General features: G+C 39.5%; 1 protein-coding gene across 8 annotated transcripts in view; it reads left to right on the top strand.

Annotated features, from left to right (window-relative positions):
- The window catches only part of LOC309632091 (uncharacterized protein), a 204,679-nt gene that overhangs the window by 105,072 nt on the left and 81,322 nt on the right, over window positions 1–18,285 (top strand). For 5 of the 8 annotated variants that reach the window (XM_082399262.1, XM_082399261.1, XM_082399265.1 and 2 more), the window contains exon 5: window positions 1,824–1,878. In XM_082399262.1, coding sequence (XP_082255388.1) covers window positions 1,824–1,878 — 55 coding nt within the window. Of the gene's footprint in view, window positions 1–1,823; window positions 10,661–13,242; window positions 13,287–14,970; window positions 16,530–18,285 lie in introns of all 8 variants that reach the window. The other 3 variants (XR_014246723.1, XR_014246721.1, XR_014246722.1) reach the window with 3 other exon arrangements.

Genomic DNA, 18,285 nt, shown 5'->3' with positions numbered 1-18,285 from the left:
GTCTAGGAAACAGTAAAGTTACGGAAGTGAGTTAGACAGTGCCCATCTAATTATTGACCCCCCCAGGGGCAGGACACATCAGGGAGGATGGAGCCCATTCAGGAAAGCCATATGGTCTGCCTGGCAAAATGATCCCTGTTTTGGCAATGGATACAGCAGGTTCTAACGGCCCAAAGCCATCATTCATTCATTAAAATATCTCTTGAGTGTCCACTGTTGTGGAACATGCTAATAAAATGAGCACAGTATTCACCTTTATGGAGCATCTTACAGTCTAGTGAGAGAAATAAACGTAAATTAAATAATCACATAAATGTGTAATTATAAACGGTAGTAAGTGCTACAACGGAGAAGATCAAGATGCTATGGGAGCTTAAGATAAGGGAATGTCCTAGTCTGGGGTCGTGTGACATATGAGCTAGGAGCTGCAGACGACTAGGCACATATGTGCTTTGTGGGGAAGGTGCAGAGTACGTGCATTAGTTTCCGGCCAGAGGAAACGAGGTGTGCAAAATCTCTGAGGTGTTGAGGGATCTGTGCGTTTAAGAGAGTAAAAGGAGACCAGTGTGGCTGAAGTGTGAGGGTGACAGGAATAGTGTGCATGGAGGAGGCTGGAGGGGTGAGCTGGGCCAGACCAAGGCTTGAGAGTCAGCTCTCGGGTATTTATCTTTAGACCCATGCAGAGCATTAAAGGAGTTGAAGTAGGGCTGAGCCATCACCTGTTTTCTATTTTTAAATGTTTACTCTGGACACTTTGTGGATAATAGATTGGAAGGGAGGAAGCGAAAGCTGGGAAAATAGCAAGAAGTGTTTCGTGTTTGTCCAGGAGAAGGCTGATAGCAGCTTGGACTAGGATGGTGGTGGTGGAGGAGGTGGGAGAACACTTGTCTGGAGAGAGAGTATCGGAGGCCGCTGGCGTCTGGACTGTCCTTGCTCTGACATGCTCACCCAACAACCTGCCGTTCATTTGGCTTGATCTGCCTGTATGGTACCCATACCTGGGATTTCAGGAAGTATTTATTGACCAAAGAAATGTGAATATGTTGGTCAAGCTGGATGGAGCAAGTGTCCAGGCTGTCTGATTGACATATTTTTCATTGGAAATGAATCCATAGGCTTTGTGGCTTATCAGTCAATCTTTTATGAGCTTTGTAAACATGAATCAGTATTGATAAACATCATCATTTTTGGAACCTTAGTGAGATAGACTTTTGGAGCCAGCAGAGGGAGGGACAGAACCTGGACAGTTGTGGGTTCCCCGAGGTAAATGTCACCTGGTGGAGACTCTCTGAACTGCTACCTTTCCTAAGCAACACCCTCTTTTTTGATGAATGCTTTCCCATTATCATTTTTAAAATTTTTAAGTAGATCTGTAATATCAATAGCTATATTCACCAATTGTTTCTATCTTTAGAACAGCAATTATTTCACCCAGTGGGGAAGGGTGCTGCCACCTTAAAAAAGAATTTCAGAGGGAACGTAGTTAGGAAAGGCATATTAAATGTAGAAGGATTCAGAGTCAAGGAGAATCTTACCCTACATTGTTTCCCTATGCATCTATCTTTTTATTATTATGCCATGTTGATTTCTTTTGAAATCATAAAATATTTGTTTTTCAAATCTCTTATTATCGATACATGTAATGATATTGTCTTAATGGTTTTATTTAGGAACTCAGTAAAGTTAGGCAGTTGAAATAATTCACTAAAGTTTAATGAAGCCCCGTTGGTACTCTCAAGTCCAGAAGATATCAAACAATGATATAAAACATTATGTGTGCATTTGTGACTACTTACTAACAATATTTTCCTCATCTTTTGCAGGAGAAAATGGAAAAAACAGAGGTACTTTAATGGAACCGAATAAACCACTGAACAGGTAACTACATTATCAGGGGTTGTGTACACATTAATTAGAGTTAATATTTGTGAAGTCCTTAGAAGGTTACCTGGCTCGCAGTAAGTAACTACATAAGTGTTTGCTACTATTAAGTTCCTTTAGCTGTACCTGAGCCTAAAATAAACCAGTCATACATCCAAAAACTACCCAAAAATCAAACCATTTGCCCCTAAAGCAAGTGTGAACATCACTGGTAAGTTCTGACATGGTCTCTGTGTGACCTGTTACAGTGGCCTGAGAAACTTAATTTCTTAATCTTTGAGCACTCTTAAGTAGTTGAATACCCATTCACTTTTGCTTTTGAGCACTCAATTCATGATGACCTTGTGTCAGATCAGTTTCAGTTTTTTGAAACAAAACAAGCTTCTTTACAACTCTTGAAGAGCTTATCATTTGTGGAGATGGCTTCGTTTACAGGTAGCCACTGAAATGGCTTGTGGATAGTTAGTAAAGGTAGAGAGGATGGCATTAAGAACAGAACTCACATTTTCTGATGATGCCGAGATTACTTGGAATAAGAAGTTTCAGACTATTGACCCTGCCTAGGCACTGCCTTCACATCACAGAACTGTCGGTGTTATTAAGACCTACGGACACATTCAACAAACATTGATAAGGGGCCTATTATGTGCCAAGTGCTGTGCTTGGCCTTGGGATTGCAAAGTTGAACATGTCACCTTTCTCCTCACCCACCCCATCTCTCTGGATCTGTACCTGTTCCTGCCTTCTTTACTTTGCTGTGGGGGAGACTGGGGTCTCCTGGCCGGAGTGATGCTCTAGATCCCACCTTCCCTCTCACCTTCAGCTCTTCTGTCTCCCCCGGCTGCACTCCCTCCACTTTTTATTCAGGGTGGGGAGAAAAACTCTGGGAGTGGAGACCCCGCAGTCTGGTTTGGTAGTGTTAGACATTTCTCTAGAAGGCCTGCTTTCCCTGGACTTCTGTGTCATAGTTCACATAGTTCATTTTAAATATTCCGTGGTTTTGTGTTTTGCCATGCTTCCCCTCTGGCATTTGGGGATATTATTATCTTTGGAAGTTAGTTTTCTATTCAGAAGTGTGACATTATTAACTTGAGGGAGGTGGGCATTAGTGGTGTGCTCATGTGTCAGTGGTTCTCATACCTTTTTATTGGAACCCACAGGAAGAAATACATGTCACGTTAGGACCCAGTGCACACACTTGCACACATGGATGTATGGTTTCCTGATACATCTTCACTATATGTGAGTGTGATAGAATTTTCTAGTCTATTGTATTCTCTATCACTTTTTCTTTTTTCTCTTTTTTCCCTCTTCATTTTAACGTTCCTCATAACCTACCAAATGGGTTTCATAACCTACTAGTCAGTAGTGCTTTGACAGACTTGCAGTATTTTTGTGCTATGGTAGGGGCACCCGCTTTCTTGCCTTTCTGTCCACATTCTGTGGTAAGGTGTGTGTATCTTTTATCCCTAAACGCCCCGCCCCCCAACTTGCCTTAACTTAGTTCTTTATGTGCGAAACTCTCTCCGTTTGTAACTTAGCTTATGTTTCTGTTTTGTCACATACCATTCACTCCTCAACTTTCTTTCTGTTTGAACTTTGACATTCCTCTCCTGACCAATAGACAAGAATTACTATTTCAAATGAAATAGATACCTCTGTGCTATTCGATCTTGCATATTAAATATAATTTTTAAAAAGTAAAACACATGTATTTTTCATTAATTTCAGTTTTTACTAAACTTTCATAGTGTGTAGGAAAGCTTGTATATTGGAATGCATTGAAGTTACCCACTTTTTTTTAAAAATTTATTTATTATTCTATTTTATTTTATTTTTGGCTGTGTTGGGTCTTCGTTTCTGTGCGTGGGCTTCCCCCAGTTGCGGCAAGTGGGGGCCACTCCTCATCGCGGTGCGCAGGCCTCTCACTATCGCAGCCGCTCCTGTTGTGGAGCACAGGCTCCAGACGTGCAGGCTCAGTAGTTGTGGCTCACGGCCCCAGTTGCCCCGCGGCATGTGGGATCTTCCCAGACCAGGGCTCGAACCCGTGTCCCCTGCATTGGCAGGCAGATTCTCAACCATTGCACCACCAGGGAAGCCCCAGAAGTTACCCACTTTAATCACTTAATCTCCTTAAGTATTTTTAGGATTTCTGGCTCAGCGTCTAATAAACTGAAATGCATTCATGCTATATCACTCAGTCAGGGAGCTGATATGTAATGAGGGAAAAGGATTTCATGGTAAAACTTGATTCCTTACCTTCATGTGTTTGTTCTTTCTTAATGGGACTATAAAATGATGGTTTAGTAAAGCACCCAACAAGCCAGGATCTATTCAAAACTTTTGGAAATGATAATTCACTCTTCCAAGATAGTTAAGAATTTCATTTTAAATGTAGGTTTGCAGCTTGATTCGTTAGATGAGAGATACATTTGGTTCTAGTTTTAAGGCTAGTGCTGGAAAAACAAGAAGCTAAAATCTATTGCTTAATCTGTTTTGAACCCCTTATCACAATATCGTGGTGACTTCTGTGCAGTGCTAGCAAAATTCTCACTGATTTCAGAGACAAGTTTATTTATAAAAGCATCATAATTATATACATCTAAGATTACTCAGTATGTACAATAAATTTTAATGGTTATAATGTGCAAAATGGTTCTTTTAACCTAAGATAAACCAGTATTCGCCTGTCTTTGAAGATTATTTCTAAGGTTTATAGGCAATAAATGAGACAGAATATCCCAGTTTGCTGAGTTAAAAAGATCTCTTTTGAGTAGTCATAGAAGTTTCTAAATATTTTATTATTGAAGCCAAGCCAAAGTTCATTTGGTTCTTTGAGTATGTTCTTATTTCAGTCATGATTAATGAAGCCTTTCCATATAATTATAAATATAGCATATTTGCCAAAATTTAGCCAAATGTTAAATTATTATATTGTATTATTTTATATTATTATAATATTACTTAGCCAAGTATTATAGGTGAACACATTCCTATACTTTACAATGATTTTAAATGCCATATAGCACAATTTGGATTGCTTTGTTTTGCCCTATCTAGGGTTTGAAAGTATTGTGAGAAGAGAATAAAGCAGACTTTGACAGCTAGTAGATGTTAAGGTATATTTACCCAAATCCTTTGAAAAAAATCATTATCTAGGATTTCATTTTGATTTCCCTTTCTTTTTTACTTTCTAAGGCAATTTTAAATGAATCATAAAATATTTTTTCCATTAAATAAATAGAGCACGCACAACAATAAAATTTTCTGATGTTTTCTTCTTAGTCTTAATTAATTAAGGGGCACTAACTTCTTCCTGGACGACTGTTCCTCAGATATAGTCTTCCTTCTTTTACTCACTAATTTCTTTGAAGATTGATTAAATCGGTGCAGTATTCTACAGCCATGTGCATTTATATCATTTGGGCTAGGACACAATTAATGCATCATCTCTGCATGGAAGAGGACCTAGGTGCAGGTGATGCAGTGGTACCTTTCTGGCAGTCATATCGTCTCCAGGCAGTTGAAGGCCAGTCCTAGTAAGATGCCAGAGGGGCTGGACTGGTAGTGATCCAGAGCCCTCTGTAAATTGAGGAAAAACAAAAGGGAGTATGCATAGAGCTAATGGAAGATCCTGTCTCGGAAGAACTGAGTAAGCAGCTCATATATAAATAAACCACGAGGACAAATCCTTCCAGCCTCTCCCAAGACGGCAGTCAGTGCGCTGTAGTTCCCTCATCACGTCCCCATCGCCACCGAGACTGTGCCAACCTCGGTCTTGTATTTACCGTTACAGGGGGTTATTTTCATTCCTTTCCATTCTCTGTCCTCTTGCCTTTTGAGACACCTACTACATGTTCTCTTACCTCCCCGATGATTTCTTCCAAGTAACCTTATAAGCAATCCTAAAACTTTGGTGTGAGCCCTGGGTCCTCCCTTTGTCCTGTTCCGTTCCTGACCAGTGAGCTCACAGCATTAGCACAGCATAGGCAGGGGCAGGTGCTAGAAGGTAGTGAAAGAGAGAGTTCAAATAAATACTTTAAAACTACTTCACTTGAATCCCTACTTTTTGAAAAAAATGAAGAAACCATAAAAGGCCTTTAACTAGGAAAAAACTTTTTGTTAAGAGTGAATTCTAGTCTGTTTCCTAGCCTGCTCTTGTTTAGTCCTGGTGCACAGTACATGCCTGGAAGTCAGTAGAAAAACACCAGAATGTATATTTGTTAGTCCCTTTAACCAGCAGCTTTGAGAGTATACAGAAGCAGGAGTTGATCCCTGCCCCCTGCCTGGCTCCTCCGTTCATAGGCGTTTGTGCCGCCCCGCGCCCCGCCCCGCGCCCCCATTTCAGAAGGTAAACCACCTTACCATCGGACAAGGTTGTACTGGCTTCAGAGAATGGCACAGCTGAAAAGGATATTATTGATGGTTCAAGGGGACAAATTACAGCAGAAATCTGAACAGTATTTGGGAACATGAACTACCGTGAGTATAATAACCCCCAAACAAGAACAACATGTATTTTTAAAAGTATTTATTTCATACTTGTCCAGTTTTTCTGGCCATTTTCCTTTATTCATTTTCTGTGAGGGGAAACTGAAGTGAAAATAGAAACTATTTTTATCCCCTTTATTAAGGCACCTACTAGATTGATCATGAAAAGCATGAGAAGTCATGTCAGGTAGCCAAGCACTTCTTTTAAAAGCATGAATAAAAGAAAAAGAAGACAGTAAACAACAAGATACGACATAGTGTGTTATGGGTTGCTAGTTTTGAACTTCAGTCCTTCACAGCACTAGAGCCTAAGTATTTATGTTGTCAAGAAATAAAGTAAGTGTGGACTTCCCTGGCGGTCCAGTGGTTAAGACGCTGTGCTCCCAGTGTAGGGGGCACGGGTTCAGTCCCTGGAAGGGGAACTAAGACTCCGCATGCCATGTGGTGTGGCCAAATAAAAAAATAACAACATCAACAAAAATAAAGTAAGTGAAATGCTTGGTTCATTCTAAGTGCTAAGGACGTGCAGCTGATATTGTTGACACATACAAAGATACTCGGTGGCGCTCTCAGGACATTCTTTTAGTCGTGTTTCCTATAGTTCAGGATGGGTTTGTTTTGATCTATCCTATTTTTCTGTGATAATTTGTGTGGCAAAGAAAACAGTGAGGTTAATAGCCTTTATTATTTCCTACGTGCTAAGCATTGGGTGATGAGTGTGAGGGGAGATACTGCCACCATCCCAGTTTTACAGAATGTGTTTGATAACAGAAGGTTCTAGTCAGTTCCCAGCAGAGACCATAGTCTCATCAGAACCAAATGGTAGTTGGCTTTAAGTAATGTTGCAGCAATATTTAAAGGCTTAAAAAGCTTTTTTACATTGTTGATTAGCTGTGATAGCCACACAAGGAAAGTACTCCTTATTAAAAGAGGGGGTTTTCACAGAGTAAAAAAGTAACTCAGATTTTCCTAAGTTTGTAGCATTACTTTCATATTCTTGAGGTTAAAGGTTTTTAAGTAAATATTTGCAATTTACAATCTATTGTTTAGTCCTCAGGGATAGAATAGTGTAATATAAGAAAATTGAAAGTAATATTCCCTTTTTAAATGTATATAATCAACATGTTTCATGTATTTCCTGAATATTTGCTATTTTCAGTTGTACACGATACATCTTGTGATTTCAGTAGGAAATGGACCTTTTAGGCAGACAGATTCCGAAGGATTTCCATATTGGGGGTATGTTATGTCCACATCAATAATTGGAAGAAAATAAATCCAATACCTCTGATTGAAGAGGCAAATAAGTATATATGTAAAATCAATTTTCAGTTTACCACCTTAATGGAAGGGAACATTAGCATGGGTAATCAAAAGTTTTCAGCAGCCAACTCAGCCTGCTTTTTTTGTGTAACAAGGAAATAAAGGCTTACCTCTCTTTAAAAAAAAAAAAAGTTTTCTTTTCACAGTAACTTATCTTCTTGTTTAGTTTTGCTTTGGGTTCTTTGCTTTCTGGAATGCACAGCAGACAGCAATGGATTTGGAAGTGGCTCAACATATATTTGTAAAATAGAGGAATATCCCTATAATCTAAAATAAGTTGTAAATATTGCAAAAAGTTTAAATTAATACACAATTAAATTATGGATTTTATTACATTTCCATTGTAGATTCAAATTCATTTGCCTATTCTTAAAACTATAAATGTCCAGGGTAAAACAGGTTAATTAACACTTGAATCTATCTTAACAAGCCCTCCTGTCTCCCATCCCCCACTATTCCTATCTTTTTAAAGGTGAAATTAGTATAGAATGAAGATCAAAGATATTTGAAGGGGAGAAGAAGTCACAGAATAATTTAACCATTTGAATTTGGAATGGGAAGGAAGGCCAGAAGTCATTTACCTTAACCTTTTCAATTTACAGACAAGGAAACTGAGTTTCTGAGAGCTGATAGGACTGCACAAAGCCACAGAGTTATTAAAGGGCAGAACTAATACTGACAGGTAGATAGCACTTCTTCAACCGGGACTTTTAATGATTTTTTTCAGCTTTATTGAGGTATAATTGACAAATGATATTATAAAATGTTTAAAATGTACAACATCATGATTGATGAACATATACCTTGTGAAAGGATTCTCTTCACTTGAATAATTTTCAAAAATTAATAGTAAACCGCAGTCTTTTTTGTCTTTGCTTTTTGTTTTTTTAACACACTACTTGGAAAGTGTGTGTCTTAGGAAAAGGTAGTGGAAAGCAAAGCCCACTGATACTGTGGGTACTGTTTTTTCCACTCTGCTCGATTGGGGGCAGCCTGATGGGTACAGATAGGAAAGGAAGAGAGAGGCCCAGTCGTCACTTCAATGACAATGAAGGTTTTATGGGATAATTTTTAAACCTGGAACCACCTGCTTTTCTAGAAATAGTTGCTCCCTGAGAAGTTCCATGTCTTTCTCAGCTGCTTGTGCCCCTGTCCAACCCAGAAAACAACACCCCCCTAATTCCTGTATTCTAGGGAGGTCTCTGGCAGATCCCCTCCTATTTAGAATATTATTACTTGCATGATTTTTTACTGGTAGAAAGGCAGTTTTAGTGTTGTCAATTAACTTACTGTGTTAGTGCGCTGAGCTTGCTGAGGCTACAGATTTATGTTGGATTTCTTTCCCCCTACCCCGTAAATCATTTTGCTTCCCAATTTAAAAAAGTCGAATTCTTAGAACCAAGTACTACTTTCATTTGCATGGGACCAAATGAATGCTCTTGGTTCCAAGTACAGTTAATGAGACAGGTTTAAATGGGGCAGGAAAATGAGCATCATCACCAAAAAAAAAAAAAAGAAAAAAATCCCCATGTGTAATACCACTAGTCAAAAGTGTCATGTTTGTGGAGTGCAGACCTTACCACTCTTTTATCCAAAAGTGTATCTTTCTTAGAAGCTGATTGACTAGATTGGTATATACTTGACTCATCCTTTTTTTTTAAACTACAGCAAATGTACCCTCTAACCCATGTGAAAAGTATTGGTTTTAGACACAATACCTGGTAGAAGTAAGCAGTTTAATCTGACCTGGAAAAGAAGTAACCTAAATATACCTAAAATTAACCTAAAAATTGTGATAGTGGTAAATAGTAAAATCATATTTCCAGCTTCTAGTATTGTATTGACACCGGCATATACAGTTATTATTCAGTTAGAAATTTTATTTTGACAGCACTCTACCTCATATGTATTTTTCAAAAGGGTGTTAAACCACTGCCTTACTTTTGACAGACTCCTTAGAGAATGTCTATGTAGCACAGTGTGGTAAATCATTTTCACAATACACTGAAGCCTCAGAGTTTGTCTTAGTTATCTGAGTGTTTCACTGCATTTTGAAAGAATCCTGAATTATTCTAATAATTTAATCCTCCACATCACAATGTACAGTACTTCATTATGCATTAATTTTTTTATAACTTCTTTAAGTTTGAAAGATAATGATGTTTGTTTTGTCACAAGATGCTTTCATGAGAGGTTTCAAATTGTGTGGCCAGGTGTAGTTGTCAGAGACCTAAATGTTGTTTCGCTTTTGTTCCAGAATTCATTTGCACTGGCTGTTTTAATTCAGGTTAAATAAGAGGAGGAATAGTACTGCCTTCTCCTTTCAATATGTGGAAGCATATAGTGTTTACTCAGCATTTAAATGGTGCTGTTTTGGGTTCTGAGGTAGCTGAGGAAGGGTAACCATGCTACCAGGAATGATGTTGATTTTTACTTATTTTATTATCTGTTTAGGCCCTACCTATAGGGCTTAGTATATAACCGGAAGACAAGGGTGGGTAGACGGGAGGAAAAGACATCTTTAGTACATAATTCTTTCATATTTTTCTGAAACACGATGGTTCACTTGCCACGGTGTATATTACACCTGCAATTTCTTTGGATCTTACTTAAAAACCAGTGAGGGGAGTAACACAAGTGGGTGCAAAGAAAGAGGTACCCCTACGAGCTCTGTATCACCCAGACTGGCAGTGCTCACTGCAGCTACAGGATTCACTGGTTTGTGGAGATCAGACATGGAAGATGTGTCAGAAATGTTCGGCTAATAGAAAAGTTTAAGTGCCAGCACCTGAGAATGAATTCTTTTTAACTTTTAAATAAATGAGAGTTAGATTCATTACAGAAACGTAGGGACCTACTCAGTCGCATTCTTACGTGTTTTCTAGGGAAGGAGGAAAGGATGGAGTTTGAACTGATTTGCTGGGAATCATGTTCAGAATGCATCCAGGATATCAAAGTGTAAGAGGTGAGCTACCTCTGGCCTAGACTGTGGCTTGTACTTTAATAGCAGGAGAAATGAGGACAGACAGCAAAGCCTGGGCAGTAGTGTTAACGGCGTAAGTTTGCCTCTGGGCTCCCGTTTCCCCAGTGCCACAGTCTGACTCTCTTAACTGTTAAGGATTCTGTACATTAAGAGGGAGGAGTCTGGATCCAGTCTTCCTGGGTTCAGATACTGGCTTCGCCTCTTAGGCAACTGACTTAATTTCTCAGATGCTTCATTTGTAAAACAGGGATATTAGTATTTACCTTTCTGGGGTTATTAAGAGGATCAGATGAGTTAATGATATGTAAAGTGCTTAGAACACTATCAGGCGCACAATAAGCGCTGAGTATGTGTTAGCTGTTATTATAATATGTGACCCTATTTAGTTTTTAAAATTTCATCCTCTCTCCATAACCCTCATGTAGGGAGAATAGACACTTAACTGGGTGAATGAGTGAATAATGACTTGCATGGTATCTTTAGAATTATTGATTGGTAATGTAAGTGCATTTTGTAAACTAACTTGGTTAGTTTTCAACATAAGGCCATGTAGGCACCGCACTGATTAAATTACATCCAAGCATGATCCTCCCACCTCATCTCAAACATGGTGCTTTATCTTCTTTCTAATAAACCATTTTCTTTCCTGAAACTCACGAAAAGGATTATATTTTACATCATGAAGAAGTACACACAACACACATAAATGGAGCGGTTAACCTTATGAAATAATAGTTACACTAAGTTCAGTGAGCTCTTGTTTTCTGTTTTATTCTGTTGTTTCATTTTTGTAAAAGTGCTGCTTGCAATGCATTGAAATTATTTCACAACCCACTAATGAATTACCCTACAGTTTGAAGAACACTGCAGTAAACCTGTTTGACTCTTGTCTAGAACCAAAGGGGGGGGGATACCTTTGATTATAACCAATACTCCCTTCCTTTTCATTCTCTTTCCTAACTTCCCCTGAGAGTGGAGCTGGGATTCACCAGCTTTAAATAGCCCCCCGCCCCACCTCCCCCACATATTTAAATGCCACCAACCTATTTAACAAGGGCAAAGTTTGTGTTCTCATTTAAAAGGACTTTAAGTATTTCTGTATTTCAGATTCACTTTCAGCACATTTGTAATATTAAAAATACATAGAGCTCATATCACTATAAGATAGGATCCAATAATCGTTTTTTTTATACATTTATTTATTTATTTATTTTTGGCTGTGTTGGGTCTTCGTTTCTGTGCGAGGGCTTCCTCTAGTTGTGGCGAGCGGGGGCCACTCTTCATCGCGGTGCGCGGGCCTCTCACTGTCGCGGCCTCTCTTGTTGCGGAGCACAGGCTCCAGACGCGCAGGCTCAGTAGTTGTGGCGCACGGGCCCAGTTGCTCCGCGGCATGTGGGATCTTCCCAGACCAGGGCTCGAACCCGTGTCCCCTGCATTGGCAGGCGGATTCTCAACCACTGCGCCACCAGGGAAGCCCGGATCCAATAATCATTTTTAGGAAGGCGTTTAAGGTTAGGTATGACAAGAGTAACAGATTTTTCAGACTGTGATACCTAACTTCTCTGCCCCACTCCTCTCCAGTTAAATAAGGCATTAAGAACATCATGAAGAAAAGTGACTTTATTGGTAGAACAGAGCTCTTGAGAGCTGTTGGCGTCCGGAGCTGTCCATAGTCTCCAGTGTGTTCCGTCTTCGGCCAGCACCGTTTGTTGGGCCCTTACTGCCTAGAGCTGTTCATGCCCTGTGACCATGAAGCTGAACATACGCCACTGCCCCTGCTGAGCCCTGATTCTCTGTTCTCACCAACTGAGCCACCAGCCAGACCAAACAACTGTTGATGCTTCTTTGAAAGATTGACAACCAGATTCTGACCAAGTTTACCACACAAGGCCTTACACGTGACCAGTTGCACGTTGCCTTTGGTCAGCCTCCCACAGCCCTGCTCCACACAGCAGCCAAGCTGTCCTGGCTCAGGTGCTGTGTCTAATCCAGCACCTTTTCCATCGAACTTGGTGAGAGTCTGAATATTACATTCTCTTCTTTTCCTGCCCATCCCCCTTTAGGTCGTAGTCTTTGTTAAATCCATACATACTTCTTTATCATATTTCCCCCATATTTCAAGTAAATCTCTCTCTAAGATTTTCTTCTTTCTTCCCTCTGTTTGATTTTGGAGAGCCCGCAGTGGTGCTAGTCATAGCTGATAAGTCAGGAGTAGGGATATAATCATTATCAAGAGGAAAGAGCGTAGTATATTTGGAGGTAGAATAAAGCATAATAGTCAGTGTCATTAACTTTCAGATCTCTTAAGTGTCTTAGTCTGGTTCATCCTCTTCTGATTATACCTTCTTACACACTTGCATAGAGAAATAAACATCATTCTTAGTTTATTTTATTCCTCATATAATTGTTAGTATTGCAACGCAGTTGCAGTATACATATCATTTCAGGTGTGTGTGTGTGTGTGTGTGTGTGTATTTATATTTATGTAGTATTGTATCACAGATACATTATGAGTGAAATAAGTTTCTGTGGAATGACCTCTGGGTACTCACTTTCATTAACAGCATCAATCCTAAGGGAAAAGCGGCACCAGTTCTAACCCACCAACGTAAGTACATTTTGGGTATGTAACCAGGTATTTGAGGACTACTTAATGTCTTTATTTCTCTTAGCCATGCTTCTGTTCATGGAAAAAGGTTGACTATCTTAAGTACTAGAGTAGTATGAGTAGAGTAACTTCCATAATTATTTTCAATAACAAATTAAAATAGGAAAATTTAGAATATTCTGAAAATAGAATATGTTTAAGCATGGATTTTGAAATGACATATCACTTTTATCACTTTTGTGTATGTAAGTGTTTATGACACTCTCTTGTACATAAAGTTTACTACTTTCAAACACTACGTTTATTCTGAGGGACAGTTGAATGAAGAACATTGGGGCCTTTCCCCAGTTCAAGTTGGTGGTCCCAGGTGACTCAGGACAGCCCCTTCACTCTGGCCACTTTCTCACATGTACACTTGAAATGTGATGACTTTGGCTGATGAAACACATTATCTTTTTGAAGACTTGGAAACAGCAGTCAGAAAATGTTTAAAAAGAAAAGGCTAGTACACTTTCCTATTAGTAGAATTTTAAAAGTTTTGGGTCTTCATGAAGGCATTTCAATCTTTGTTCTCTCTGCCGACCTGGTATTTTACCTTTTAAAATAATGGTTACCAAACAACTCTTCAAATTCATTATTCATTTTTAATCTCAGGGTAATATTTTTCTTTTGCTTGAGTTTTAGTATATAGTCTGAAACTTACTGTACTGTAGGTAGCAAGCTAAAGGCCACTGGTGAAAGTGAAATCATGGCAAGGGGTCTTGTACATCATGAATATGTTCTCATTCATTGAAGATGCATTATCTTGACACAATTTTGTGTTTATAAAATGACCTTGAACTTGCAGATATGCTAAGAGTATTGTTGACAAAGAGATACCAGTAGAGATTATAATCGTTCTGTTTGGGTCCACACAAGCCAAATAAGCAACAGAATTCCTAAGCTTAATGTAGTAAATAAGCAGCATTTGAAATAGGACTTATGGCTTTTAACAATTTTTATATATGCCCAACTTTGAGACATAAAGGCATACATAGAATAAAATAATAAAGTATACATTTTAAAAAATCATCAAGGTCTGAGAAAAGATAAAACAGAGCCCCTGGGGTTTGGCAGTGTTGCCTCGGTAGCCACGCCAAGGGGTGAGATGAGTCAGCAGGCCCAGATCAGGAGGGCTTTGCATCCTCTAGGCCACCACATCAACCGAGGATGCTCTGCTTTCATCTAGTGCCTATATTGGGCTTTCACCTAAGATTTCATTTGGGGGAGGGCTTCCAGCGCTAACATACAGTTTGAGAACCGGTGCTCTGACAGATGCAAATTTTACCTATTAGGCAAAATAGTTGGAACACCAAATACACTAGATCAGCTCATAGCAAAATTAAAGATACAAAGTCGGCTTCCTTATAGCCCTGTCTGTGTTAGGATGTCAGGGTGTGTAGTCATCCTGAGACACAGAGGTGGCACTTGGAAAAGCTTGTTCGTAAGCACACTGTTTTCTAAGTTGGGCTCCCCTCATCCAGAAAGTTTCCTTAGAAACTTTATGTATGTTGGAGGAACAGGTAAACCCTTTTTATTTAGTGAAACATAATTTTTATACTCGTTGGTGATGTTCAAATCACATTTCTCTGTGCACGTTGTAATGTTGGTGCTTCCCCACCACCACCGCCACCCCGCCGCCCAGCACTTTGGACTGAAGTGAACTGACTGCTTAAAATGGAGAACAGCTGATGGAAAAGGACTGTGAGTTTTCTGCAAGTTCACACAGTCTTGCGGTGGATAAAGAAGGAACCAGGAACAAGAAATATGGAAAGGTGATATCATTTTAAGTGCATTTCTGACAATGTTGTTCAGTTTCCTTTTTAAAAATCCTTTATGTTCAGAGGATAATGGGGGTGGAGGTGGGCATACAGGGCCAACGTGAAGTCTGACGTAGAGAATGCATTGCTGGTGGGTCCCTGCCGTTAGACGTGGACTCTGTGTGTTCATACCCTTGTGAAGCAGGGTTTTTTGTTTTTGTTTTTGTTTCGGTGAGACTTCTGTGGCAAGGAAGACTGTCTATAACGTTCTTGATGTGGTGCCTGCAACATCGTGAGCAGTCAGTAAACGTTAGTGTCCTCTCTCCTCATTTTCCTCCTCTTGTTTTTAGTAGCGTGTTTTATTCTGGTAACATCTTTTAATGTAATGTTCACATTCAACATCAAGTACTGTGTTTTTCAGCTCCCTCAGCTTGAGCTTTTGTCTCTCAGGTAGAGAGGTGGTGGGGAGGAGAGGCCAGGTGAACCCAGGCAGGCTGTCCTTTCCCCTGGAGTTAAAGCCTCAGGACTGAGGTGGCTTTAGCGTCCTTATCGCTCCTGATTTCAGCAGGAGTCAAAGACAAAATAACTGAATGAAAGGGAAGATGGCAGCAGCTGTAATCCACTGTTCAGTTCCACTGACAGGAAAAAATCATCTTCCAACTTTAAAGGATTTAAAAATAACCTGGAGTGCTTCTTAACATGCAGATCCCTGGGCTCCACCCCAGAGTTCTGAGTCAACTTTAGGTCATTCTGATGCACGTGGTCCAAGAGCTGCGTGTTGAAAACCCCTAATTCTAAGATCAGTTACACCACTGATCCATTATTCTTGGTTGATCATCAGTGTAGCATAAAGACTAAATTTCTTTTGAGAATTTTTACCACTTCTTGGTAATTCTGAGCCCCAAAACCATGGCTCAGAATTCTTGGCTTAAAAATATGTGGACCGTGCCTATACTTACGTATAAGTCTTAGGCAGCTGCATAACACAGAAAACTTTGGCAGTGGCATGAGATTTATTTTTAAATTGCAGCGTCGACATAATTCGTTCTTCATTGACTTTGCCTGATGAGGGACTCCTGTCTCACTGTGGTTTGTTCTCCCGGTGGTTTCCGTAGGGTTAGGGAGAATGCTACAGAAAAAAACGAACCCTGTCTAGTTTTGACTCACTCAGACGTGGTGTGTCTTTCGTCTTTCTGAGCTGGGATATGAGAGGCATGCCCCAAAGGTGGCAAATCAGACTTCCACACGCGTTGCCTTCACTTAGCCAATAGCTTGCTCAGAACGTGTATATTACGATGTGCAGTTTCACTCATCAGGCGGATTTCGGACTCCAGCAGGAAACAGCCTTGAGTCTTGGGTGACTTCTGGGCTTTGGGCTTGGCACTGACTCCTCCACAGAAGCAAGGGGTGCATCTGGCTGTTAGAAGAATTAATGGGCATCCAGGTAAGGGTAGATTGGAGAAATCGTTCCTTGTTTTCCTTTGGGTGGATTTGAGATTTTAGAAAAATTAGTCCTCTGAGAAGAGCTCAGAACTATTTGTCTTAAGTTTTTCCCTCTGAGTTGCTTTTTAGGATTACCCTGTATGTCATTATCCCTTTGATGTGAAATCCACCCTCTTCAAAATGTAGTTTCATTTTCAAATCTTTTAAGCATAGGATTCCATTTCTCTTTCTGTGCATGAAATTTTTAAATAATATTAAATTAATATTTAAATTAAAATAAAATAACTCTAGTTGCTAAGATGCTAATTACACATAGGTTACTAGTTCATAACTTAAGTCTCATGTTTTTTTTAGGAAGTATGCTTTAAAAGTTGGGCGGGGAAAATCGGTGTTTGCATATGATTTATGAAACAATGATGTTACAAATGTGTCAGACTTTTCCCTATGTTAAAGGCCAAATTTTGAGGCATACTGCTTAATCTGTTCTGAGGAAGGAGCCGTGAGACCTCTCTCCCTGCCACTCCCCCATGTTTACTCCTGGTGGGACCAGCTCCAGTTCTCTCCTCAGGCAGGGGGCTCCAACTGTGGATATTCAGTGCACTGGCATTTTTCTTGAAGAAGTGACTAAGCCTTCTTAGATGAATTCTCTCTTTGAGAGAGGTGGTAGAATTGCATCAGAAAGGCATTTACAGTAAATGGCTCCCTCCCCCCTTCCTGTAATGACCACATATGAAAGAATGCATTAATTCTTGTTTTGAGGAAATGAGAGTTGTAGAGTTCTATGGAAAACTCCCTGTTCATCATTAATTAACTAGATTTGAAAGTTAAAAATTCTAAAGCCAGAATCACTTTGTGCTATCTAAATAAATGTCACAGAGATAACAGCTTTTCATTCCATATTCTATATGGAGTAACTAGTTATCTTGGATTCAAAAAGAGGAAATAATGTTGAATATGGCTATAGTTAATGGCATAAACCTAAACTAATTTCTTCATAGTCATTTTCCTTATTAAATTAATATTTTTCTTAGGTATGTTACTGATTTTGTTCTTTAGGATTCGATTCTCTGTGGTAGAATATGAAGGCTGGAAGGAAACTCCCATAGGTCATCAGCCAGGGGTTCTCATGGGAACAGTGCTGCCCCCTAGAGGACATAGTAGAAATTTGGTACGGTGTTTGGTTCTGCAGTGAAGGGCCTTGAATCAGAGATTTTAAATGTCCTGCAGTGGAAAAGACAGAAAGAACTGCCCTGTATCCCACATGACTTTCAGCTATCCTGTTGGATATTCATGCAGTGAAAATTAGTTTATAATTATCCGAGCTTAGACCTAAATTCATTTTACATAAAAACACAAGATAACCTTGGCATACTTTAAATATACACAGGATATACTCATTTTCATTCACCTGTACCTCTCCTCTTTTGTTTTCCTGTACTTTTAATATGGAAAGCTTCTGATTTGACTTCTATTAATCCAAGTATTCTTTATAAGTAAGTGATAAGCATCTATTTCATTACATAGTTAATGGGACCTGAAAGTCATGTACATATTGAAATATGTCTTGTTTTTTTTTTTTTAATAGGATTTATCCTAGAATTTTTATTTATTTATTCATTTATTTATGGCTGTGTTGGGTCTTAGTCTCTGTGCGAGGGCCCTCTCCAGTCGCGGCAAGCGGGGACCACTCTTCATTGTGGTGCGTGGGCCTCTCACCACCGCGGCCTCTCCCGTTGCGGAGCACAGGCTCCAGACGC

The sequence above is a fragment of the Balaenoptera borealis genome, assembly GCF_965194805.1.
Source record: "Balaenoptera borealis genome assembly, chromosome: 7".
NCBI classification, from domain to species: domain Eukaryota; kingdom Metazoa; phylum Chordata; class Mammalia; order Artiodactyla; family Balaenopteridae; genus Balaenoptera; species Balaenoptera borealis.
This window is presented reverse-complemented; position numbering and strand designations above follow the sequence as displayed.